General features: G+C 42.0%; 1 protein-coding gene across 4 annotated transcripts in view; it reads left to right on the top strand.

Moving 5' to 3' along the window:
* The window catches only part of DENND1A (DENN domain containing 1A), a 1535852-nt gene that overhangs the window by 65322 nt on the left and 1443761 nt on the right, over nt 1–26769 (top strand). For all 4 annotated transcript variants that reach the window (XM_077478826.1, XM_077478827.1, XM_077478824.1 and 1 more), the window contains exon 2: nt 23765–23835. In XM_077478826.1, coding sequence (XP_077334952.1) covers nt 23765–23835 — 71 coding nt within the window. The remainder of the gene's footprint in view (nt 1–23764; nt 23836–26769) is intronic.

Below are 26769 nucleotides of genomic sequence, written 5' to 3'. Positions count from 1 at the left end.
ACAAGGCATCAGCCCTTACATTTTTAGTACCGGGTAAGAATGAGACAATGTAATTAAGAATTCAGAATGTGCCAACACAGGAGCAGAAACAAAGGCAGCCTTGAGAGTCTCAAAGGCGTTAATGGACTCCGGAGACCAACTCTGTGGGTTACCGTCCTTTCTGGTCATATCAGTCAGAGGCTTGACCAGAGATGAGAAGTTACGAATAAACTTCCGATAAAAGCCCAGGAAACGCTGCAGAGGACGTAAACCCACGGATCGAGGCCACTGTAGGACTGCCGACAGTTTCTCTGGGTTCATCGAAAAACCAACAGTGGAAATGACATAGCCCAGGAATGTAACCTGTTCACGATGGAACTCGCACTGCTCCAGTTTACAATAGAGATTTGTTGTTTCTTCGTTTCTGAAGTAGACGACAGACATCTGTGTGGTGGCTCTCCAGGGGCATTACAAAGGCCAAAAGGCATTACCAGGTATTCATAATGGCCTGTTCTGGTATTAAACGCAGTTTTCCACTCGTCGCCCTCCTTAACCACTTTCAGACCGGACCAATTTGCTGGTCAAAGAGCAGACCACTTTTTGCGATTCGGCACTGCGTCGCTTTAACTGACAATTGCGCGGTCGTGCGACGTGGCTCCCAAACAAAATTGACGTCCTTTTTTTCCCACAAATAGAGCTTTCTTTTGGTGGTATTTGATTTTTTGCGCTATAAACAAAAATAGAGCGACAATTTTGAAAAAAACGCATTATTTTTTACTTTTTGTTATAATAAATATCCCCCAAAAATATATAAAAAAACATTTTTTTCCCTCAGTTTAGGCCGATACGTATTCTTCTACATATTTTTAGTAAAAAAAATCGCAATAAGCGATTATTGATTGGTTTGCGCAAAAGTTATAGCGTTTACAAAATAGGGATAGTTTTATAGCATTTTTATTAATAATTTTTTATTATTTTTTTTTACTAGTTATGGCGGCGATCAGCGATTTTTATTGTGACTGCGGGGATGCCCGGCGGCGGTGCGCTCCCGATGGCAGGGCGGCAAATTTAAAGGGACGTACATGTACGCCCATTTGCCTGCCCGCGCCATTCTGTTGACGTACATCGTCATGCGCTGGTCGGCAAGTGGTTAATGCGCACGAGATTGTATGCCCCTCTCAGGTCAAGCTTTGTGAAAACCGTTGCTCCCTTGAGGCGGTCAAATAACTCCGTAATCAATGGAATCAGGTAGGCATTCTTAATCGTGGCATGATTTGAGACCCCTATAATCTATACAAGGTCTCAGTTCACCGCTCTTCTTTTTCACAAAGAAGAAGCCAGCACCAGCAGGAGACGAGGACTTGCAGAAGAATCCTCGAGAAAGTGCGTCAGCAACATACTCCTCCATGGCCTTATCCTCCAAGACCGACAAAGGGTAAACCCGACCACAAGGAGGTATGGCACCAGGTTGAAGGTCAATTGCACAATCATAAGGCCGGTGTGGAGGTAAACTACCAGCTTGACCTTTATCAAAGACATCTCCAAAATCACGGTAGTCCTCCGGCAAGGAGGGGAGTGAAGCAGTGCACAGGACCTTGGATACCTCCAGGAAGCATGTCTCACTGCATTGTGGTGACCAGGAGAGGACCTCAGCACGGAGCCAATCAAAAGAGGGGTTGTGCCTCTGTAACCAAGGATAACCAATAACCAGCGGAAATCTGGGTGAGGAAATAACTTGGAATTGGATTATCTCATGGTGAAGAGCCCCTACGGCCATGGACAACGGAACTGACTCATGAGTCACATGGGCAGGCTGTAAAGGTCTCCTGTCAAGAGCCTCAATGGCAAGTGGAGTGTCACGCTGCTGCAGCAGAATCGAGTGCTGCGAAACAAATGCAGCATCAATGAACAGGCCTGCAGCCCCAGAGTCGATTAGAGCCTGTATCTCGATGGACAACTCAGCCCAAGAAAGGGTGACCAAAACCAGGGGCTTATCCTTCTGGATAACTGGGGACGAAACAACGCCACTTAAGGTCTGTCCATGACAGGAACTCAAGGTTCGGGCGTTCCCTGGACGGGTAGGACAAGAATTCAAAAAGTGACCTGCCTGGCCACAATAAAGGCACAATCTCTCCCTCCTCCTAAAGGCTCTCTCATCCGCAGAGAGACGCGTGAAGCCCAGGTGCATGGGTTCACCTTCACTGACCAACTCAGTACCAGGAGGCATGGGAGGTGAGGGAGGCATGGGTGGGACTACAAAGCTAAGAGGCTTCCGCAAGCGCTCCTTAAGAGAAAGTCTTTCTCTGAGTCTGGAGTCAATGAGGATGGCAAATGAGATCAAGCTCTCCAGCTCAGTGGGTATATCTCAGGCTGCTATCTCATCCTTGATGGAATCCGAGAGACCATGAGAAAAAGCAGCCATGAGGGCCTCATTGTTCCAAGCAACCTCTGCTGCCAGAGTACGGAATTCAATGGCGTAGTCTGCAACATTTCTCGTACTCTGTTTGATGGACATGAGGCACTTGGCAGCAGAAGCGGAGCGTGCGGGAACGTCAAAAACCCTTTTAAAGGAGGCCACAAGCTGAGGGTAACTCAAGACAACAGGTTTTTGCGTCTCCCATAGAGGGTTAGCCCAGGCCAAGGCTCTCTCAGAAAGCAAAAATATCACGAAACCTACTTTGCTTCTGTCCGTGGGAAACGCCTGGGGCAGCATTTCGAAGTATATCTCAACCTGATTGAGAAACCCTCTGCATTGAACTGGATCACCACCAAATCGCTGGGGAAGCGGAACAGAACCAGACATACCTCTTATAGAGGTAATACTCGAGGCGGGTGCCTGCACAGAGACTGGCGCAGCAGCAGGGACGGTCTGCGACTCAGGTTGTACCGGAGCAGCCACCGTGAGGGATTCCAGGTGAGCCGTGCGATTCAGGAGCGTTTGTAACGCCAAGGCAAACTGATCCATGCGGTGATCTTGCTCACCCAATCTGGACAAAATATTACCAACAAGTGGATTGACCGTATCTTCTGAATTCATGGCCTTCGCGTACTGTCAGAAACCATGAAACCGACAGAAGTACAATCAAATCACACTTGTTTATTAATAAAAATAAAAAGGTAAATAGAAAAAAAGCGTAGTCATGCATAGCCAGAGTCCAGTAGCCAGATCGGGTAGTCAGCCAGTCCAAAGTTCATAAACCAGATTGGGTAAACAGCCAGTCCAGACGTCAGGGATCCAAGGATCGCAACTGCAAGCAGGATAAGAAGCCAGGAGGGATGTCAGCAAGCCAGTCTTCAAACAAATAGCAGGTTGATTCCTTGTGATGTGTCCAAAGCAAAGGCAAATGAAAAAGTGAGCAGGAAGGCTTTAAATAGGCAGGTCAGACGAGCATCATCGGGAACAGCTGGTAACTGTGGAAAGAGAAGAGAGTTGGCAATTAGCCGACAGCTGAGCGGCCAGCCAATGGCGCTTTTACAGGTCCAGGATTGTGGGTTTCCCAGAGGATCCCCAGCTCCTGAAGGTTTGTAATGGAACCCACCGTGAAGGGTGAAGATTGGGTCTGTTGGTTTTACCACAGAAAACCCTGCGGCGGGAAAGGTAAATGGAGTTTTTCTAAGAAATTTTTGAATTTTCTTATGAAATGTGTGAATGTTGTCATGCCTATGTGTCGCCACTGGCGGCTGTATTGAGCACATACCTTCTCACGCTTCCTCTCCTGTCACCTTTTTTTCTCTTGGTGTCAGGAAAACTCATCATAAGTGGAGATAAATGACACTGCGTGTTCTAGAGTGAGACAAGCACACACTATAGATGGATGTGTTTTGTTTATATTTAATTTCTAAGGTTTAAATCACTTTAGGTTTCTTTTTAGGGTAAAACAATGGGCAAAAAATGACATTTAACGCAACCTGTCACTTTCACAAATTTACGTTTTTGCTTTCCTCAGTCTGTCCAGTAACATAGTTTTATTACCTTTCTGTTCTTACAAGTAGATTCATTATTTTTCCACTTCCTGCAATAGGGTGACAACACATTTGTTCTGCAATAAAATTACACAGCAGCATTATCACCCTGGTGGTTAGGGCAGACTTACATCAACATGCAGTTTGAAATGAGCTTTAGGTAGGGGCAAACAAATTCTAAGCTCCAGCTCCAACACTTTTACACCGTTTCAGAAGAAAATAACTCCTTTTGTAAAAAATGTTAAGCCAGAGGAATAAAATCGGAACATTGTAAGGCACCCATGTCCTTGTTAAATGGTTTGTGCTAACCCCTGTAACAGAAAGCAAAGTGACTAAACAATTTCACTACTCTCTAAAAATAATATATACACGTGAGAAACAAATTGAAAAAATAAATAGCGTATACAATTGCGGCACAAATTATATTGTTATTGATTTGTCATTAAAAATGACCTTTCCTTTTCTGCAGCACTGTAATTTTCTATAAAATGCACTACAAGATGGCTACCTGGAGGCATTCTGTACACAAATTGTGTACAGAATGCACCCCAGAAATGTATTTTCCTGCTTATTCGTTTCGCTTACTGATTTTCTTAGAATTCTGCACTAAGATACAAGTCAGATTTTGTGCATCCCCTGCAACAGAAATTTCATTGTTGGTGAGATACTCCCAAAAGGAAATCACATCTAAGGCTGGGTTCACTCTGGTATGACAATCGCTCAGATATTGGGAGCACATGTCACATGACTTGCATACATCAATGGTTCCTTATGAGAGCTGTCTTAACTGATCCGACACAAGTCGGTCTGACTTTGAAAAAGGTTCCTGCACTACTTTGATCCGACTTTGATCCTACTTCAGGCCATTGAACATCATTGAAGTCAGATCATAGTCTTAACTGATCCGACTTTGAATGCTTGGCTGAACTGAAAAATGCTAGCTTAGGTAGAACTGCCCTGTAATTTTCAGCAAACATTAAGATAAGGCTTACAACAGTGACAATAAAAGCCTAAACTGCAGGTTGTGCTGTTATGCAAACTAGCTGGCATATTTCACTTTTATAAATATCACGTTACTCTATGGTAAGGATTTTATAAAAGTTCCCAGTCCATAGCAAAACAGCCTTGCCTTTGTTATAACTTGTTTTGCACCATATTTTATTAAATCGGTGAGCATTAGGCGAGACTGCCGCCTACCCCCACGCACAGTGGGAAGATCAGTCAAGATACAGCATCTCCTTCAGGAATCATTCAGTATTGGCAAAGCTATGTGTGATCACTGAGATATGATTTGGCTATCTGCCACATTATTGTAGATTAATTGTTATGTCATTTTTGTGCCTGAAATTGTGCATAATTATTTTATTTGTGTGCAGCAATAATAATCTGACATGAATGTTATTTCAGGCTTTAGAAAATTTGTTCCACTTGCTTTTTTTTTTTTAATATAAAGGAGAGCGAGAATTAAACAATTTACAATATATATTTTTTACCTGTAAGTTCAGACTACATTAGTATGTAATAAATCATCCCTTGTCTTTTTTTTTTTTTTTAGCATATAGCTCCAACCAGGACAGGGGCTTTGGAGGGGACTGCAGGCTAGCCTCTGGCCTGTTGACTATGGGCCCTGGCTTTTGAGGGGGCACTATTTTTGGGAATTGTGTGCCTGGGGCACTGTTGGAGTGGTTTTGCTTCGGCTCCGTGTCTCCCCAAAACACACAGACTCTGGGAACCTAAGACCTGGATACAGATTTGGGGCCCCTGTGCCCAAATCAAGTAATTACTTTTTCACCCCATCGCCTAGACTTAGAGCAGATGTTAATATAATCAGCTTAAAACAACCTAATGCTGGGGTCTCTTGCTATAATCTGTTTACTATGGTGTCTTTCTCCCATTGTATAATTTTCCCATTGTGTGCCTCCTAGGTGTGAATTGCCATTGTTAATTGAGTCGCCTATTGTTTCTGTTTGTCTGCTAATCACTTTAGGGATTTGGACAGCACTAGGCCTTCTTACTAGGGAACTAGGGCCGAACAATCTGGGTGGGCACTGAGTCACTTAGACTTGTCTAGGTAACTAGCTTACTGTTTAATTAGATTACTGTTGGTTTATGTTGGCTGTTCCTTTGCTATGGTAATTATCTTACTGTTTGCATAACGTGATCAAGCTCTTATCTGATTTTGTGTGGTAAATCTATTCTGTGTGAGTTTACAATAAAGTGAGTTCCAGTTTGTACCCTAGCTAATAGTAAAAAAGTCAGGTCTGAGCATGTAGACCCTTTACAAAATAACCTAGAGTGGGTGACGGGGGACAAAGAGAAGGCTTATTTATCAAATACCATCTTCAGCTCTGTGTATACAAAGGAGCATGGGGTAGCTCATGTCCATAATGAGGGTGCTACTGATGCAGCCCCAAACGATCCACAGTGGCATAAAATTGATATGGCCCAGAAATATTTAGACAGAATAAAGGTGGATAAAGCACGTGGACCAGATGGCATCCACCCAGGGATCCTAAAAGAATTGAGCGCTGTCATTTAAAAGCAATTGTTTCTAATTTTTAGGGACTCGTTATTGACTGGAATGGTACCACTGGATTGGGGTAGGGCCAATGGGGTGCCCATATTTAAAAAGGGATCAAACTGGAAAGTTTAACCACTTCCTGACCGGCGCACGACGATGTATGTCAGCAGAATGGCACAGGCAGGCAAACTGGCGTACAGGTACGTCCGTTTGAATTTGCCGCCCTGCCATCGCATGCACGCCGCGAGTCCGGTCACGGGTCCCGATTGCCGCGGGGATACCGTGATAGTCTCACGGGGAGGCTGAATGGGGAGATGCCGGAGGTGACACTGATCTCTACTCCCTGTGATTGGAGCAGAGATCAGTGTTCACTGACACACCCCAGCCCCCCACAGTTAGTAACACTCCCCTAGGACAGACTTAACCCCTACACTGCCACCTCCTGGTTAACCCCTTCACTGCCAGTGCCATTTACACAGGAATCAGTGCATTTGTATAGCATTGATTGCTGTATAAATGACAGTGGCCCCAAAAATTTGTCAAAAATGTCCGATGTGTCCGCCATAATGTCGCAGTCACAATAAAAATCGCTGATCGCCGCCATTACTAGAAAAAAAAATATTAATAAAAATGCCATAAAACTATCCCCTATTTTGTAAACGCTATACATTTTGCGCAAACCAATCAATAATTGCTTATTGCGATTTATTTTATTTTTTTTTACCAAAAATATGTAGAATACGTATTGGCCTAAACTGAGGGGAACAATTTTTTTTTAATCTCTTTTGGGGGATATTTATTATAGCAAAAAGTAAAAAAATATGCGTTTTTCAAAATTGTCGCTTTTTTTTTTGTTTATAGCGCAAAAAATAAAAACCGCAGGGGTGATCAAATACCACTAAAAGAAAGCTCTATTTGGGGGGAAAAAAGACCGTCAATTTTGTTTGGGAACCACATCGCACAACCGTGCAATTGTCAGTTAAAGTGGCGCAGTGCCGAATCGCAAAAAGTGGCCTGGTCTTAAATCAGCAAAATGGTCCGGTCTCAAAGTGGTTAATAAAAGACCACATAGATGAGTTCTTGCTGGAAAAAATATTTTAAGCAACAGACCGCATGGATTCATGAAAGACAGAAGTTATACAAACCTGATTTCTTTTTACGAGGGAAGTAAAACCTTGGACAAAAGGGTGTGGATGTGGTTTTACACAGTTCCCCATATGTGACTAATGTGTAAGGTGAAGTCTACAGGCTTGGAAAGATCAGTTTGTAAATAGATAGAAAACTGGCTAAAAAAAACTAATTCAGAGAGTAGTGGTTAATTATTCCTACTCCGAATGGTCTAAGGTTTTGAGTGGTGTACCCCAAGGTTCAGTGTTGGGACCCTTAGTTTTTCATACAGTAAAACATATTGTTGTAAGAGTAACTTGGTTTGAGAGCGTTTTGAAAGACATGCAAAAGGTTTTCATACATTTTGAATTGATATACAAACGATGTCTTGATATACAAGTAGCGTCATAACGGAGTATAAAAAAGAAGAGAGGCGCCTCTAGTGTGGCAATACAGTTACATTTAATGAAGGTGCAACATTTAGAAACTCACATGGTTGATGATTAAAATAGGCACATCTAAGTATGCAGGCATCTGGGGTAAAGCTGTCCACATAGATCATCCTTTCCACGCTGTGCTACACAAGCTCTTCAAGCCTCACTTTTAGATCGCTCTACTGCAGGGTAGTCTTCCTGGTCATGGTTGCAGACTGACAATGGTAAGAGCCGACGGTACGGAGGATGGTCTATGTGGACAGTTTTACCCCGGATGCCTGCATACAAATGTATCTTCATTAGATAACCATATTGCTACACTTGGAGGCACTTCTCTTCTCTTTTTTACTTTGTAACTCCTGCTGGTTTTTGATTCTAATCCCCTTGTGGAGGCTGCCATTTGTAAATGGTCATTTTATGGTTACACAACCTATCGCATTGCTATGATCTTTTCATAAGGACTATAAACTGAATGACCTATAAATAAATGGTTGTGGAACGAATCATCTGAGTTTCCATTATTTCTTATGAGGAAATTTTGCTTTGGATTAAAAGCATGTTTCCAGAACAAATTATGCTTGCAATCCAAGGTTTTACCATATCTGTATAAATGATATAGGGTCTGGGATTAAAAAGTACAATTTCTGTCTTTGCAGATGACACCAAGATATGCAGTGGATTAACGTCCTTAGAGAATGTCTCCAATTTACAAGCCAAGCTCAGTGCATTGTGTAATTGAGCAACTAATTGGCAATTGAGGTTTAATGTTGATGTAAAGTTATCCACTTGGGGGGGGGGGGGGGGCTAAGATATTGCATACATCATACATACTAGGGGGAGTACAAGCAAAGTCCTCTCTTAGGGAGGTATGGATTCCAGAGAGAGAGATATTAAGGGAGGTATGGATTCTAGAGAGAGAGATATAATTTTGCCCCTGTACAAATCATTAGTAAGATCTCATCTGGAATATGCAGTTCAGTTTTGGTCACGAGTTCTCAAAAAGGATATTGGGGAACTGGAGAAAGTGCAGAGGACGACAACCAAACTGATAAAAGCATTGGATGAGCTCAGCTATGATGAAAGATTAGAGGAACTGAATTTATTCTCTCTTGAGTAGAGGAGATTAAGGAGGGGTATGGTCAACATGTACAAATGCATAAGTGGTCCATATAGTGAACTTGGTGTTGAGTTATTTACTTTAAGGTCACCACAGAGGGCAAGGGGGCGCTCTTTACGTCTAGAGGAAAAGAGATTTCAATACAGAAGGGTTTCTTCACAGTAAGAGCTGTGAAAATGTGGAATAGACTCCCTCCAGGGGTGGTTCTTTCAAGCTCAGTATATTGCTTTAAAAAAGGCCTGGATTCTTTCCTAAATGTACATAATATAACTTTGTAATAACGTTTATAGGTAAAGTTGATCCAGGGAAAATCGGATTGCTTCTCGGGGGTTCAGGAAGGTTTTTTTTTCCCCCACTGTAGCAAATTGGAGAATGCTTTACTGGGGTTTTTTTTTTTATTTCCTCTGGATCAACTGTGGGTGAATGATTGTGTATATGGGATTGTATGATATTTATTTATTTTTGTTTGATCTAGATGGATTTGTGTCTTTTTTTCAACCTGACTAACTATGTAGCGTTCACTATTCCTTGGGTGCAATATTCAGCTATAATACCGGGTTCCTGGTTCCAAACTGGAGGAAGCTATATCTTGATGGAGGCACCCAAGCTGGATGCCCCGTGGTCCATCACATTTGGTTGGCAGCGGTGGGATCTGCTCCCTCCCTAGGGACAGTCCAAACCACCACCAGGACCCAGTGTTGGGTGCTATCAAAGAAGTGTTCAAGGAGCCGGTTGTCATGGAAGCCGCATTCCAGTAGTGAATGCTAGAGACGGTTGCCTAGTACAGCCTCGTTCTGCCGGGGACATGCTGGAATTGAGAGACGCGATCTGCTGGGAGCTCTGGGTAGAAGCTCTCGAACTGAGCAAGACTATTATGAAACGGCCCTCCCTATGTCCATTGATTGGTACTGGCTGCAGTTGGACTTGAGTATACTATTCCTCTGAGAGTATCCTCAGGGGGAATGGCTGATGGAGGTGGATAGGCTGGTCCAGACAGAAATGGTGCTGGACGATGGTTATCGGGTGCTGCAATGGTATGCTACCCAAGTGTGTCTGGCTGAAGAACAGGAATTCCATAGAAGGCTATGACTATGGTGGCCCGGGATTGTTATTTGAGACGCTTCAGGATGATCCACATTTCGGTAGTGGAGTAGAGATGGCATGACATCCAAGATGTTAGGGAGCTGGAATTTCCCTCTGAGCTTGGATTGAGAAGTGACTTGGACTTTATAGTTGCACAAGAATGGAAGCTGGAACAAGCATATGAAAGAATGTTCAACAGTATGCCCCAGCACCCATAGATGTTATGGAATATGAATCGCCTGCCGAAGTGCTGGAAACTGGACACAGGGTCCAAGACACCCCCCCCCCACCTGCAGCAGTTCAGGTGGTCATTCTCCCTCCCCAACAGCAGATCCACAGTCTGGCAGCAGAGGAGGCTGCCTTCTCACCCCAGCAAGGATCCATGCACCTGGATGACAGTACTAGAGGAATGTCTACCAGCAGCTGGATGAGAGTACGGAGATGGAGCATCCGGCGCATCTCCACAGCGGCAGTTCAAGGACAGCCCTAGGTCTTTTTACTGGGGAACTGTTACGGAACGGTCTGGGTGGGCACTGAGTCATCTAGGCTTGTCTAGGTGACTAATTAGCTTACTATTTATGTTGGCTGCCCCTTGGCTATTATTATTATTATTGTTTTTGTACACGATTTATATAGCGCCAACAGTTTAAGCAGCTCTTTACAATATAGAGGGGGCACAGCACAATTACAATACAGTTCAATACAGAAGGGACAGGAGGACCCTGCTAATGGAGCTTACATTCTAAAGGGAGGGGGGAGGTGGTACAGCATTCATAATGGACTGAAGGGGGGATAGCCTTTGTAAAGGTAGGCCATTAAGCAGAGAGTTGCAGTAGTCGAGGCTGGAAATAACAGCTAAGTTAGCTTTGTTAATTATCTTACTGTTTTCATAACGTGGTCAAGCTCTGATCTGATTGCTTTGTGGTTTATATATTCTGTGTCAGTTTACAATAAAGTGAGTTTGTTTGCATCTAAGCTAGTGCTGTCTAGTCCTTGGGTGTAATATTCAGCTATAATACCTGGTTCCTGGTTCCAGACTGGAGAAAGCTATATCTTGATGGAGGCACACAAGATGGGTGCCCGATGGTCCATCACAGTGAGAATTTAGTAGATAGTTACATAGTTAGTCAGGTTGAAAAAAGACACAAGTCCATCCAGTTCAACCACAAAAAAAAAAAAATATATAATAATATCATACCAGCCCATATACCCAATTCTATACCCACAGTTGATCCAGAGGAAGGCAAAAAAACCCTAGCAGAGCATGATCCAATTTGCTAAAGCAGGGGAAAAAATTCCTTCCAGATCCCCCGAGAGGCAATCGGATTTTCCCCGGATCAACTTTACGTATAAATGTTAGTACCCAGTTATATTATGTACACTTAGGAAATAATTCAGGCCTTTCTTAAAGCAATCCACTGAGCTGGCCAAACCACCTCTGCAGGGAGTCTATTCCACATTTTCACAGCTCTTACTGTGAAGAAACCTTTCCGTATTTGGAGATTAAATCTCTTTTCCTCTAGACGTAAAGAGTGCCCCCTTGTCCTCTTTGTTGACTGTAAAGTGAATAACTCGACACCAAGTTCACTATATGGACCCCTTATATATTTGTACATGTTGATCATATCCCCCCTTAATCTCCTCTTATCAAGAGTGAATAAATTCAGTTCCTCTAATCTTTCCTCATAGCTAAGTTCCTCCATGCCCCTTATCAGTTTGGTTGCCCTTCTCTGCACTTTCTCCAGTTCCCCGATATCCTTTTTGAGAACTGGTGCCCAAAACTGAACTGCATATTCCAGATGAGGTCTTACTAATGATTTGAACAGGGGCAAAATGATATCTCTCTCTCTGGAGTCCATACCTCTGTTAATACAGGAAAGGACTTTGCTTGCTTTGGAAACCGCAGCTTGGCATTGCATGCTATTATTGAGCTTATGATCTACCGAAACCCTCAGATCCTTCTCCACTATGGATTCCTCCAGTTGTACTCCCCCTAGCATGTATGATGAATGCATATTCTTAGCCCCCAAGTGCATAACTTTACATTTCTCAACATTAAACCTCATCTGCCACATGGTCGCCCAATTAGACAGAGCATTGAGGTCTGCTTGTATATTGGAGACATCCTGTAAGGACGTTATTCCACTGCATAGCTTGGTGTCATCTGCAAAGACGGAAATGTTACTTTTGATCCCAGACCCAATATCATTTATAAAGATATTAAAAAGTAAGGGTCCCAGCACTGAACTTTGGGTACACCACTGATAACCTTAGACCATTCAGAGTAAGAATCATTAACCACTGCTCTCTGAATTCTGTCTTTTAGCCAGTTTTCTATCCATTTACAAACTGATATTTCCAAACCTGTAGACTTTACCTTACACATGAGCCGTGCGTGCGGAACTGTATCGAACGCTTTTGCAAAATCCAAGTATACCATGTCCACCACCACCCCTCTGTCCAAGGTTTTACATTCTTTACCTTCTGTCTTTCATAAATCCATGCTGTCTGTTGCTTAAAATATTTTTTTCCTGCCAGAACTCGTCTATGTGGTCTTTTATTAATCCCTCCAGTATCTTCCCAACTACAGAAGTTAAACGAGCGGGTCTATAGTTACTTGGTAAAGACTTTGTTCCATTTTTAAATATAGGCACCACATTGGCCCTGCGCCAATCCAGTGGTACTATTCCTGTCATTAATGAGTCCCTAAAAATTAGATACAATGGCTTTGAAATTGCAGAGCTCAATTCTTTTAGGATCTGTGGGTGGATGCCATCAGGTCCAGGTGCTTTATCCACCTTTATTCTGTCCAAATATTTCTGGACCATATCACTTTTGAGCCATTGTGGATTTGGGGCTGCGTCACTACCACCCCCATTATGGACATGAGCTCCCCCATGCTCCTTTGTATACACAGAGCTGAAGAAAGTATTTAATAAGTTAGCCTTCTCTTTGTCCCCAGTCACCCACTCCAAATTATTTTGCAAAGGGCCTACATGCTCAGACTTAAACTTTTTACTATTAATATATTTGAAGAATTTTTTGGGGTTTGTCCTACTATCTTTTGCAATCTGTCTTTCATTTTGAATTTTTGCATCCTTGATTTCCTTTTTACATATTCTGTTAAATTCTTTGTAAGATTTAAATTACATTAGCGTTCCTTCATTTTTGTATTTTTTAAAGGCTCTTTTTTTTATAGTTTATAGCTTTTTAAACTTTGGTCGTGAGCCACATCGGTTTTAGTTTTAGCCTTTTAAACTTTTTGCCCATGGCCGTGAGATCACAAACAGTCTTTTTGAAGAATTCCCATTTCTGTTCTGTGCCCATTGATGCCAATATTCTCTCCCAGTCTAGGTCCTGGAGAGCAGCCCTCAACCTTGGAAAATTTGCTCTCTTGAAATTAAGTGTTTTTATCTTTCCCATATGTGATTTTTGCTTACAGCTAACATCAAATGAAATCATGTTATGGTCACTGCTACCCAGGTGTTCCTTTATCTGAACATTAGTAATATGTTCTGCATGGTTTGAGATTACCAGGTCCAACAGAGCTTCATTCCTAGTTGGGGCCTCAATAAACTGGACCATAAAATTGTCCTGTAATAGGTTTATAAATGTTTGCCCTTTAACTGTCCCAGCAGTGCCATTACCCCAGTCAATTTCTGGGTAGTTAAAATCCCCCATTATTATCACTGTCCCAGCCCTTGCAGCCCTTTCTATCTGTGCAAGTAGCTGAGTCTCCACCTCCTCAATAACATTGGGTGGTCTATAACAAACTCCAATGATTAACTTTGAACTACGCACATCTGTATGCAGTTCCACCCATAATGCTTCATCACTCATCACACTCTCCGTCCACCAGGTCCTCTCTCTCACTCGCTTTAAGATCACTTCTCATATACAGACAGACCCCTCCACCTTTCCTTTTTACTCTGTCTTTCCGAAAGAGTGCATAGCCAGGAATATTAATAGCCCAGTCATGTGAGGAATGAAGCCAAATTTCAGCAATACCGATTACATCATAGCTCTCCTGATGCACCAGAGCTTCCAACACCAGGCATCCAGGGTAAAGATGTGAACATAGACCATCCTCCTCACTGCCACTCACATCGTCCCTTCCATGCTGCGCTCCACGGCTTTTTTTTTTTTTTCAGATCGCTCTATTGCAGGGTAATCTTCCCGGTCACAATTGCAGACAGCTTTATCCGGATGCCCGCATACTTGTGCCTCTTTTAATCATCAACCATGTGAGTTTCTAAATGTTGTACCTTCATTAAATGTAACTATATTGCTACACTTGGGCCTCATGCACACGAGACGCAGTTAAACGCGTGTTCAGAGGCAGTTGGACACTTTTTTCAACTGCTCCTGAACTCATTCAATGTTATCCTATGTATCCATGCACACAGTCTCGTTTTTTGCCGTTTTTATGCAGTTGCGTTTAACCTCGTTTTTCCAGAAGCAAAAAAATGGGTTCAGACGCAAAAGTTTCCACGTTTCAGACGCAAACGCGGTAAAACGCGGCAAAATGCCGCTACCGCGTTTTGCCGCGTTTTTGTTTATAAGCGTTTTTAAAGGTGACCTTTTTTTTTTACATTAAAAATCTCAAAAATGATTGCAAATGATGAAAAACCATTAGAAAAATATTTTAAACAATTGCAATTGCAAGTGGACAATCCACAACTTGTGGCAAGTGACATGGCAGGTGGTAAGTGATGTGGCAAGTGGACAATCCACAACTTGTGGCAAGTGACATGGCAGGTGGCAAGTGATGTGGCAAGTGGACAATCCACAACTTGTGGCAAGTGACGTGGAAAGTGGACAATCCACAACTTGTGGCAGGTGACGTGGCAAGTGACCTGGCAGGTGACGCGGCAAGTGACCTGGCAGGTGACGTGGCAAGTGGAAAATCCACAACTTGTGGCAGGTGATTGGCATGTGACGTGGCAAGTGGACAATCCATAACTTGTGGCAGGTGACGTGGCAAGTGATGTGGCAAGTGGACAATCCACTTGTGGCAAGTGACGTGGCAAGTGGACAATCCACTTGTGGCAGGGGACGTGGCAAGTGACGTGGCAAGTGGACAATCCACAACTTGTGGCAGGTGATGTGGCAAGTGATATGGCAAGTGGACAATCCACTTGTGGCAGGTGACGTGGCAGGGGACGTGGCAATCCACAACTTGTGGCAAGTGACGTGGCAGGTGACGTGGAAAGTGATGTGGCAAGTGGACAATCCACAACTTGTGGCAGGTGATGTGGCTAGTGACGTGGCAAGTGGACAATCCACAACTTGTGGCAGGTGACGTGGCAGGTGACGTGGAAAGTGGTGTGGCAAGTGGACAATCCACAACTTGTGGCAGGTGATGTGGCTGGTGACGTGGCAAGTGGACAATCCACAACTTGTGGCAGGTGGCATGGCAGGTGACGTGGAAAGTGGACAATCCACATCTTGTGGCAAGTGACGTGGCAGGTGATGTGGCAAGTGACGTGGCAAGTGGACAATCCACAACTTGTGGCAGGTGACGTGGCAAGTGATGTGGCAAGTCACGTGGCAAGTGGACAGTCCATGACTTGTGGCAGGTGATGTGGCAAGTGACGTGGCAGGTGATGTGGCAAGTAGACAATCCCCAACTTGTGGCAGGTGACGTGGCAAGTGGACAATCCAAAACTTGTGGCAGGTGACGTGGCAAGTGACGTGGCAAGTGGACAATCCAAAACTTGTGGCAGGTGACGTGGCAAGTGGACAATCCACAACTTGTGGCAGGTGATGTGGCAAGTGACGTGGCAGGTGATGTGGCAAGTAGACAATCCACAACTTGTGGCAGGTGATGTGGCAAGTCACGTGGCAAGTGGACAATCCACAACTTGTGGCAGGTGATGTGGCTGGTGACGTGGCAAGTGGACAATCCACAACTTGTGGCAGGTGGCATGGCAGGTGACGTGGAAAGTGGACAATCTACATCTCGTGGCAAGTGACGTGGCAGGTGATGTGGCAAGTGACGTGGCAAGTGGACAATCCCCAACTTGTGGCAAGTGACGGGGCAAGTGGACAATCCAAAACTTGTGGCAGGTGACATGGCAAGTGATGTGGCAGGTGATGTGGCAAGTCACGTGGCAAGTGGACAATCCACAACTTGTGGCAGGTGACATGGCAGTTGGACAATCCACAACTTGTGGCAAGTGACGTGGCAAGTGATGTGGCAAATGGACAATCCACAACTTGTGGCAGGTGCCGTGGCAAGTGACACGCTAAATACAAGTACAAGTACACTGCAGCTCTCACAGCTGCTGCTACTCACTCTGGTCTCACAAAATTGCTGAAATAGTTAATAATACTGTTTTTTGAGCTGGGGAGGGTCTATGATAGCTTAACTAAACGCTTCTAGACGCAAACGCGGTAAAACGCCGCTAAATCGCGGTAAAAATCGCGGCAAAATGCACGTTTCTAAACGCCGGTTTCAGCTTTTAAAAACATGTGTCCAGCAGAGTTTGCATCTGCGTCTCGTGTGCATGAAGCCTTAGAGGTGCCTCTCTTCTCTTTTATAAGCTCTAGCTCCTGCTGGATTTTGTTTCTAATCCCCTTGTGGAAGCTTACATTTGTGGATGGACATTTTATGGGTGCACAACCTATCACATTGCTATAAATAATCTTTTTATTTGGACTATAAACTGAAGGACTTATGAATAAATAGTTGTGGAATGAATCATTTTGATTTTCCATTACTTATGGGGAAATTTGCTTTGATATACAAGTGCGTTGGATTACAAGTATGCTTCTGGAACGAATTATGCTCGCAATCCAAGGTTTTACTGTAGCTGCTTTTTTTTGTATTGCTGTTATTTGGTTTACATCTATGCATGTCCAGAGGAGAGTGTAAAATGGAATTAGGGCTGCAGGTCCAGAGGAGAGCCCTAACCGAATCAGGGCTGGTTCACACCAGTGACCATGTTAGAACACAGTCGGTATGCTTCAGTATTATTATTATTTTTAAAACAAACTTTATTAAAATGTCACACACTGGCTTTTCATCAGAATATGTTGGCCACAGTGTGGTGGGAGGAAGTTGATTGTGTCACACTGCGCTGTAGTGATAAAAAATAATAATGCATGCAGTATGAACACATGGCTTAAAAGCAAAACTGTACCATCATTGTAAGCGTTTCATACTCTGACCTTTCACATAATAAAAATTGTTTGTAAACAAAAAGCAAAACAAAACAAAAAAAAGGGTTTCAGTGTCCGTTGTAAAGAACATGTCTTTTAATGAAAACATTCTTGGTTTTTATATTTTGCATGTCCTCAAGTACAGTAGTTTGAATCTAATGTAAATGACACTTTTTTTTTTTTTTTTTACTCCTTATCAGGTAAGATCCAATCTGTTACGTAGTTGGAAAATACTCTGCTTCCAATATGCAATAGGATCTTCTCCTATTGTATTGTATGTAATCTGTGCTGTCAACCAGCATGATGTATTTGTGAAGATAGTCACAGACATGCTTGTTAAGAGTGTTAGATACTGGGCTGCATATTAACCAGGATCTTTTCTACAAGAAAACTAGGTCAAAGTGACTTGGTTGTACTATTTCAGTAGTAGTTCTTCGCTTATTAAAAACTACAGTCTCTTGGTGGCTTATCCTGCTATCTGAGTGGTCACTCATCAAGGGTGCTAAATGTTTGGTTTTACCATCATGAAAAAAGTTGCACCGTAAAGCATGTAAAAATGTAAAAGTTACAAATAACATAAATAGCATGTAATACATAACATGTAAAATAACATACAAAAAATAGAAGAACTTATTAGCATATTGCAGATAAAAATAACCAATTTCACTTCAACATGGTACAACTGGATAGAATTCAAACAATCCTCTGCCTATAAAGCAGTAAATGTATAAAATAGAGCCCACACCTTACAGATTAACACCTGAGCTTCTAGAGGGAAATATGAACACAACTCCACCCCATCGTTTCCTACCCCAATACCCAAGTTATATAATTATTTTGTGTTGTGTGTGTGTGTGTATATATAAAAAAACAAAACAACTAAATGAAAACAGACCAAAACTCATCACAAGCGCATTGCTATGGACTTACTAAAACAAAGATCATAAACTTCTCTCATGACTTGTTACTATAAATATATGCTTCTTTCTGTAATGTTTTAAAATACATCTTTTATTTTACTAAAAGCTTATTGTTCAGATGTAAAATTTGATATGTTTCCAATGCTTTATTAATGTGAATGTTCTACCACTACAGTGGTATGTTCTATTATATTCTTCTGTTCACTCAATAAAAATTTATGAAACAAAAAAAAATAAAAAAAAGTCATTTCAGGAATTGTTTTTAAAGGGGTTTTAAAGCCTCAAGGTCTTTCACCTTAATGCATTCTACGCATTAAATTGAGAAACCTACTGTGCACCAGCTCCCCCTCCAGCCCCTCCCCCTTTTTTCTTACCTGAGCCCAATCCAGGGATGTGCATGAGTGTAATGGCTCCAGCCACTGTCTCTCTCTCACCCAATGAAGAGGAGGGGACTGGAGCACTGGCGGAGCACCCCAGAAGACGAGGATCAGGGCTGGTCTGTGCAAAACAATTGCACAGAATAGAGGAGTATAGACATGTTTGCTGTTTATATCGTTTTTAAAATTAGGGTTTACAACCCCTTTAAGTTAAACTATAGTACAATTGAAAGTATGGAAATTCTATTTAATTGTAATCTTTCCAGATTTCACAGTATTCTCATAACATATGAATTACAGGCATTGAGCCAATTGAAGTTAAGACTGTTAATTATATGGCTTAATAATACCATTTTAGCCACCATTTGTAAGGGTAACTAAAGCAAATACATCTGTCAACTTTGTAAAGCCAAAAAAATTCACAATAGGGTCACAGGCTGAAATAAAGATCACAGACACATTTTAACCACTTCAGCCCCGAAAGGTTTAACTCACTTCCTGACCAGGCCATTTTTTGCGATATGGCACTGTGTCGCTTTAACTGGCGAATGCGTGGTTATGCGATGCTGTAGCCTGATAAAATTCCTCTTTTCCCACAAATAGAGCTTTCTTTTGGTGGTATTTGATCACTTCTGCGGCTTTTAATTTTTGCGCTATAAACAAAAAAAGATCTAAAAAAACAACTTTTTTTCCCCATCAATTTAGGCCAATATGTATTCTGCTACATATTTTTGGTAAAAAAAAAATCCCAATAAGCGTATCTTGATTGGTTTGTGCAAAAGCTATAGTGTCTACAAAATAGGGGATTGATTTAAGGACTTTACATTTTTTTTATTATTTTTACTGGTAATGGTGGCGATCTGCAATTTTTAGCCAGACTGCGACATTGTGGCAAGCACGTTTGACCTGAAGTGACACACTTTGGGGACCGGTGACACCAATACAGTGACCAGTGCTAAATAAAATGCAATGATCCCTGTATACATGACACTACAGTGGAGATTAAGGGGTTAAATGTGTTCCCTGGGAGGTGTTTCTTACTATGGGGGGAAAGCGAGATTGTCATTCAGCTTAGCTGAAATGTGATCTCTCACTTTTCCTCCCTGACAGAACAGCATTGTGCTTTGTTTACATTGACTCACTGCTGCTCTGTGTCACAACGGCCACCGTGGCTGCCTGACCCGCTGATTGGCTCCTGCTGTGTCCAATCACAGCAGGAGCGGCACGCGTGTGCCCCCTAAACAGCGTGCACAAAATCGCATACAGCTACGTTATTTTGCGCTCCTGCGCCGCCTTGCCGCAGTAAATGTACATGGGGAGGTCTGGAAGTTGTTAAAGGATAAGTTCACCTTTGGGAACATGTTCCATCCATTTTTTTAAGATGGAACATGTAACATGTTCCTAATGCTGCAGCTGCTGCCCGACATCTTCTGTGTACGAGTCTGATGCTGGTTTCACTTCACTAGGGATGGACTTCCCTGACATCTGTGCTATGCTCCACAGTGGTCATTCTCTTATCATTGAGTTCAACTCATTGGCCATTAAAGGGTGCTGTAATTGGTCAGGTGGATCTTTTACTACAGATGACCTATACCCCAGGGTGCATTGTCATTGTGCTATAAACCTTGAAGTTTGGAGAGGGGTAAAGATGGATGTAGTCATTGGCAGAGCTGCCCAAGGAGTGCATTACTAAGGCGGACCATGTACAGAAAGCAGAGAAGGCCTCTATATTCTGAAAGGGTTGAGTACAGATTTGAGTTTAATAGTATGTAAAAGTTAAAGAAACAGTTGAAGGGACCGTCAACATATAAAACATTTCAATCACACATAAGGAAGAGAGCACCAAAATCCGTATTTATTTCTAATATTAAAAAATGTGGATACTTCTTTCTCTACATAGCGGTGGCCTGTAACACAATTTGCATTACCTATTTAGTTACATAGTAGGTGAGGTTGAAAAAAGCCACAAGCCCATCAAGTCCAATCTATGTGTGTAATTATATTGTTTTGATAATCAAATCAAATAGATGTGATCTCAAAACCCCACAGTTACAAAGTGCTACAACAAACCCATGATTTGAAGGTACCTGTAGGCAAATTTACATTTCTTAACCCTAATTAAAGTCAGTCAACAAAAGAAAATTAAATGCAATCAATTGGTAAAGGAGAAAAAAATTCTTTGGCACTGCAGATCAGTCTTCTGAAGCTAAAAGCCAACTTGTTACACAGTTTCACAGGTGCTTACTAAGGATTGCTAGAGAGCTGTAATAAAATAAAGAGGGTTTGATACAGAGCTTTCCATAGTATCTATTTACAGATACTTTCAGGTTAGAAAGGTAAAGGAAAGACATTTCTGCAAAGTAGGTCAACAGTAGGCATAGTAGTAGGTTCTCAGTATACTACCAGCATAAGCATCCTACTTACCCTCCCCTGGCACCCATAATATCTACTACCAGGAAGTAGGAAGCTTCTCTAAGAAGTACTTTTTTGACTTTATGAAAAGATGATGTTTACACAAGACTTAATGTTATTCTTAAAATCTTGAAACCTAAAAAAATAAAAAATAAAATAAAGTAAGACCAGCCCCTATTCAGCAGGCACAGTATTAGTTTACTTTATGATCATGGCAAGACAACACAAGCACATCACTTCTTTTACTTTACTGAATGGGAAGAAGAGCCAGGTACACCACTAACATCAAGGGGCTTGTCTTAAGTTTTCACTTCCAAATAATAAAAAAAAAAAATAGAAAAAAAATAAAATAAATATATATATATATATATATATATATATATATATATATATATATATATATATATATATATATATATATATATATATATATAATATTATATTTATAAAATGTTTACACAATTACTACTGAGATGCTACTTTTCTCTTCAGCACACCTTGCTAAACGCATACCATTCTACTCCCCAGTGGCTAGGTTTAGAGTTTACAACTTTACTAACACAATCCCTTAACCTTCACAAGAAGATTTGGGGGGCCAGTATCTAATATATCCCACTGTGATAGTACACTGATAACCCATATATTTAAATGTTGTCAAACTGCTTTCTCTTGTCAAAATGCAGCCTGAGTGATGCTAAACAATATCCTTATTCCTCCTGAATAATCTATACACATCCACTACTTTTAGGCCTCATTCACACGAGGCGGATCTGCTCAGGAGATCTCTCCGCTGAGCCGGCAGGTGACAGGTCTGTCTCCACTCACTGCCTGTCAGAGCGCCGCTGATTCCTATGGAGGGATTGGACAGAAACGGACAGCATGTCTGTTTTTCATCAGATCTCATCTGATCCACCAGGACAGATGCAAACGTATTTTAGCAGATCGGTGACCATGTCCGCTGACATCTGTCGCTCCATAGACCTGCATGGAGCGTCCGTTCAGGTCCGCCTAAAATACTGACAGATGCACCTGTCCATCCGTGTGAAAGGGGCCTTAGGTTAGGAATACATACTTGAATAAATTGTTTTTAACCCAGAGGATAAGTTCACCTTTAGAACAAGGTAAATATTACTTTGGTATTTAGAGTGTGTACAGGCCGCCAAGGTTGGGTCCTGGATGGGTGCTATGTAGCACCTATGTTCGGGTTGTGGTCCCTTTAAGGGAATCCCGGTAGGCTTCAGGGGTTACCCAAAAATGGGTGAGAAATTCCGGGGATAGTCTTTAGGAGAGGACTGACTCGCGGTCCTCTCTATATTAAAAGAGAGATATTTGGGTCCCGGAATTTGGGGGGGCTCTGAAGTGACATTTGGGTGGGAAAGAGCCTCCCTCCCTGACCACAGGGATTCTGCACACAGGGGGTTAAAGGCCTCCAAGAAGACAGCTCATAAGATGGGAAGTAGTAGAGCGGTGGTGGTGAGGAGGAGTAGGAGATTAACACCTGTCTGAGGAGCTGTGTTGCTGTCTTGCTCTCTTGGAGGCTGCAAAAGATTGCTGTAAGGACTCTGAAAACTTTGGGGCGAAGACCCGGCTACAGAACTGTAGGTGCTTTCTTTTCTTGTTCTTTTTGTGCTGAAGATAAGAGGACTTTAATTTACGTTTTTCATTTGTATGCTGAAGAAAAGCCTTATTTTGATTTGATTAAAAATAAAAGTCTTTTTGGTTTCACCTTTGCCCGGTTTATGCACTTGGTCCCGCGGAGCTAGTATCCCCAAACTTTTCAGGTGTAATATGTTCTAACACTCACCCCTTGAATTTCTCAAGAGTCAAAGTAAATTCCCAAGACTTCTGGATAGAAAGCATGTAAATCACTTCATGTGATAGTGTGGTGCCAATTAGTGCCTTTAAACAAGGAGGAGTCCAAAGCCCTGTGTAAGCTAGAACGCATCACTTGAGCAGAGCTGTGAGGGTAAAATGAATTGCTGCAAGGGGAGGGCTAAGTTAAACTGAACCTGTTGCTTTACCAGAAGTAGGCAAATCACATGTTTACTTTAAAATATGGGCAGTATTTTCTTTCTAGAGTACAGCACTTATGACCCAATATCTTTATCTATGTTCTAAGGCTCAGTTCATTCTGCTGTGACCCCATTGTTGTGCGACTTTCATGCATCTTTAGAATCCATGGGACTCACCTCAAAGTAAGGCAGGAACCTTTGTTGAAGTCGCTGAAACTTGAGTAGCACTGATTAGAATGGCTGCAATTCAAGTGTGTTTTGACTTGTCATGTGACTGTGTCGCAAGTCACATGACAAGTCACAGCAGTGTGAACCAGGGCTAAGAGTCATGCTCAGACAAAGAAAAAAGCTCAGAAAGGATGATTAAAAATCTTTCATTGGCAGGCTTGCATATTTTAATAAAACAAATGTAGTATTCAAATTCTTTTATAGGCTCAACTGTGACTGGTTCGCTTTAAAAATTCTTAGTCTGTGTGTAGCCAACAGTTGAAAAGAAAAGGGACTGCACTTCAAACTTCAAAATGAATAATAAATTTGCTTTTGAAAATGTGTGGGGACCTTGCTCATTTGGGGTGAATGTCCTTTACTTTAGGTTTTGCACATGGTTATCTGTGTCTTCAATCCATAAAAAAATTGTATGACCAGGAGTCTTAATAAAAATTATTTTTATTACAGGCAAAATCCAGAGACTACATTTGAAGTTTACATAGAAGTGAGCCGTCCTGAAACAAATGCGCCAAATGAAGGTATTTGGATTTTCCTCATGTTACCCTTTTATCATTTGTGTAGTTATTTCCTAATTTACCGACAATAACCTTTCGAATGTTTGGTTAAAATGTTGTTGTAAGGCAAAGTGGTTTTAAAGCTCTAGAGTGTAGCAAGATGTCCTGCTCATGAGAGTGCAGTTCTTGAATCTTGAAGATTCTATTAGTGTATAAATCCCAGCAGAATATAAGTGATATAACCCCTGCACTGCCAGGCTCAATTTGACTATTGCAAAGCTTAAACACCCATTTTCAGAGCTTGCAAGGCTATATGGAAGACAGTTACTGCAGACAAGCTTCTTCTAGGAGCGGCTGCGGTTTTGTATAGGCAGGTAAGATCACACACACGGGGTGGTGGAGCTTCCTGTGTTTTAGATCTTGAAGTGTGGGGTGCTCTTGAGGGACACAATTAATGATGTTATGCAGACTGAATGTGGCCCTCTGGGTGTGATAGAGCTCCACGGGGAGATGGGCTTATGCAGTCTCCCTGCTCTGTCGAGCAGCTGTGTTAGACAAAGTGCCCTCCGGTACTGTAGCTTCACCTTGCGTGCACACTTTTATACCATTATCCTTCTGAAGAATGCCTCGGCGGCTGTCGCAACTTCATGCCTTTGAACAATACTGTTACTTTTAATCATGCATAGTCATCCTTTTCTAAAATACTGCTTTTTCTGAATGGTTGGAGCACACAGATATAGACCTGCAAGTCTTACAAACGTTTTGGCAGATTTTTTCTTTTGGAAGAAACTCATTTTTCTATATGCTTGTTGTTTTTTTTTTTTGTGTGCAAAATTTAGCAGTCGCTCATGTTTCCTATTATTTAGTGCTGCGCTTGCCTCTTTGAATAATATCACTCTTTTCACTCGCCTGCCTAAGTGAATCTGTTCTGGGCACTTTTCTTATGAAACAATAGTCTAGTGAACTATTCTATTTTACTCTCCCATTGAGTACATTTGTTCTTAAAACAGACAGTTGCTTTTGAAAGATGTGAATAAACACAGTTATATTCTGAATAACTGGTCTCCTATATCTATCTATCTATCTATCTATCTATATATATATATATATATATATATATATATATATATATATATATATATATATATATACACATACTATACAATCAGCAGCAGAGGTGTCTGTTTTAATGTATGCTTTTGTTTAGGAATGGGTCGAAGGAATACTTTTTGTATCTGGTACAACACACATCCCATACACTAATGCGGTCTCCTCTGCCATTTAAATAGTTGATGGAATTATTTCTCCTCTACGAACTAGTTCGACACCCCTGTCCCCCACTGAGACCCCATTGAGAGCAATCTACCTTCTTGCATGGAGACGAGGGTAATTTACTTTGACGGGAGTCACTTTGGGAGTGGGGCCTGTGGAACCCAGCTTACCTTAGAGAATTCACAAAACCCCCTTTCCAGCTCCACAGGACCCTCTTATGTGTAAGTCATCTTGTGTCTCTTAGGGGCGCAGGGTGACCGAGAAGCCCAGTCTGGTCTGCCCTAACCAGACTCGCAGTACAACCACACTAGACTTTTATCCTGGGTTTTTATATGTGTGGTTGGTGTTTTAAAGTTGGACAGACTTAGCCGAGACAGAAGGGGACTGCAGGGTGGGCCCTTGCTTTTAAGGGAAAACTATTTGGGAGGTGTGTGCCTGGGGGACCCTTGGAGTGGTCTTGATTCAAGTCCATGTATCCCCAAAACACAGACTCTGGGAACTGGAGTCTCCAGGCCCAAAACAGCAATGAGTACTTCAGACTGCTGGGACATGCTTTGTCTTCTAATGACTTGTCTAGTGGACAGAATACACAAATGTGTGCCTCTCCCATTGTATGCTTCTTAGGGTGCAGTCCCATTGTTAATTGTGTTAATTAAATCAGCTATTGTTTCGGTCAGTCTGCTAATCTCTTGAACAAGTGATTCATTTTGTGACCGCTGTACTTTGTTATTGAACCATTGCGGAATGTTTATAGTATATGTTGGTTGTTCCTTAGTTATGTTGATAAGTCTGTCTACGTGCCCAGTAACTGATTGAATTATTTGTTGAAAAGTTTGAATATACTTGTGTCTCATGTTACTGAATGTACAGTTTACTCCGCCCTGTGTCATTATGAAAAGAAGGGGGGATTGCCCCCGTAATGTATATCTCTTTGTGCTTGTGTTTCAATAAACAGTCTTATGTTTTCCAGCACCCTATGCTGAGTCTCAACAATTGACTGGGTGGGCCATGGTATCTGGTATCATTATGTTGATGTTATGTGCCACCCTACGCTGTTCTCCAACAAGTGACTATATGAGCTACGGCATCTTAGAATGTTCTGGTACCGGGCTAGGGAAGCCTGTATGGCGGACATACTTCTTTTAAGTACGAGGTCCGTTACATGTAAATAAATACACTTGCCTCTCCACATTCTTGAAATATAATAAAGTAGGTAATTAAGCAGTGAACTTTTCCTCAGGCCTCACTTTTTAGGAGCATACATCAGGTACTACAGTATTTCCTAATAATTTTCATGTGATGTCCAATACCTGCTTACTATATTTCATTAGGATCTTTTTTGAAGTGTGAGATTTAGCTTACCTCCCTATCACAGGAGTGGCCTCTCGCATGTTACATAGTTACATATTTTTTTTAAAACTCTCTTTATTGAAAGAGGATAGTTATTAAATGCGCTGTATGGATGGAGGTGTGGGCTCGTCAAGGACCCCCAGCAGACGCACCGGTGGGGTACATGAAACAGAAATTGACAAGACCGCAGACAATATCCTCGTCACCTGTTGCCAGTATGTCACTATAATTGAACCGAGACACATAACATATGCGAAATCTGCACACGGACAGGTGCAACTAGTGCAGGCAGAGGTAGGTATACAGTGCATTGCGAACAGTCTGAACCAGGGTCAG

The sequence above is a fragment of the Lithobates pipiens genome, unplaced genomic scaffold (assembly GCF_037356315.1).
Source record: "Lithobates pipiens isolate NorthernLeopardFrog02 unplaced genomic scaffold, aLitPip1_a1.2 Scaffold_1, whole genome shotgun sequence".
Classification (NCBI taxonomy): domain Eukaryota; kingdom Metazoa; phylum Chordata; class Amphibia; order Anura; family Ranidae; genus Lithobates; species Lithobates pipiens.
The sequence above is the reverse complement of the archived record's forward strand: the minus strand, read 5'-3'. Positions and strand labels throughout refer to the sequence as shown.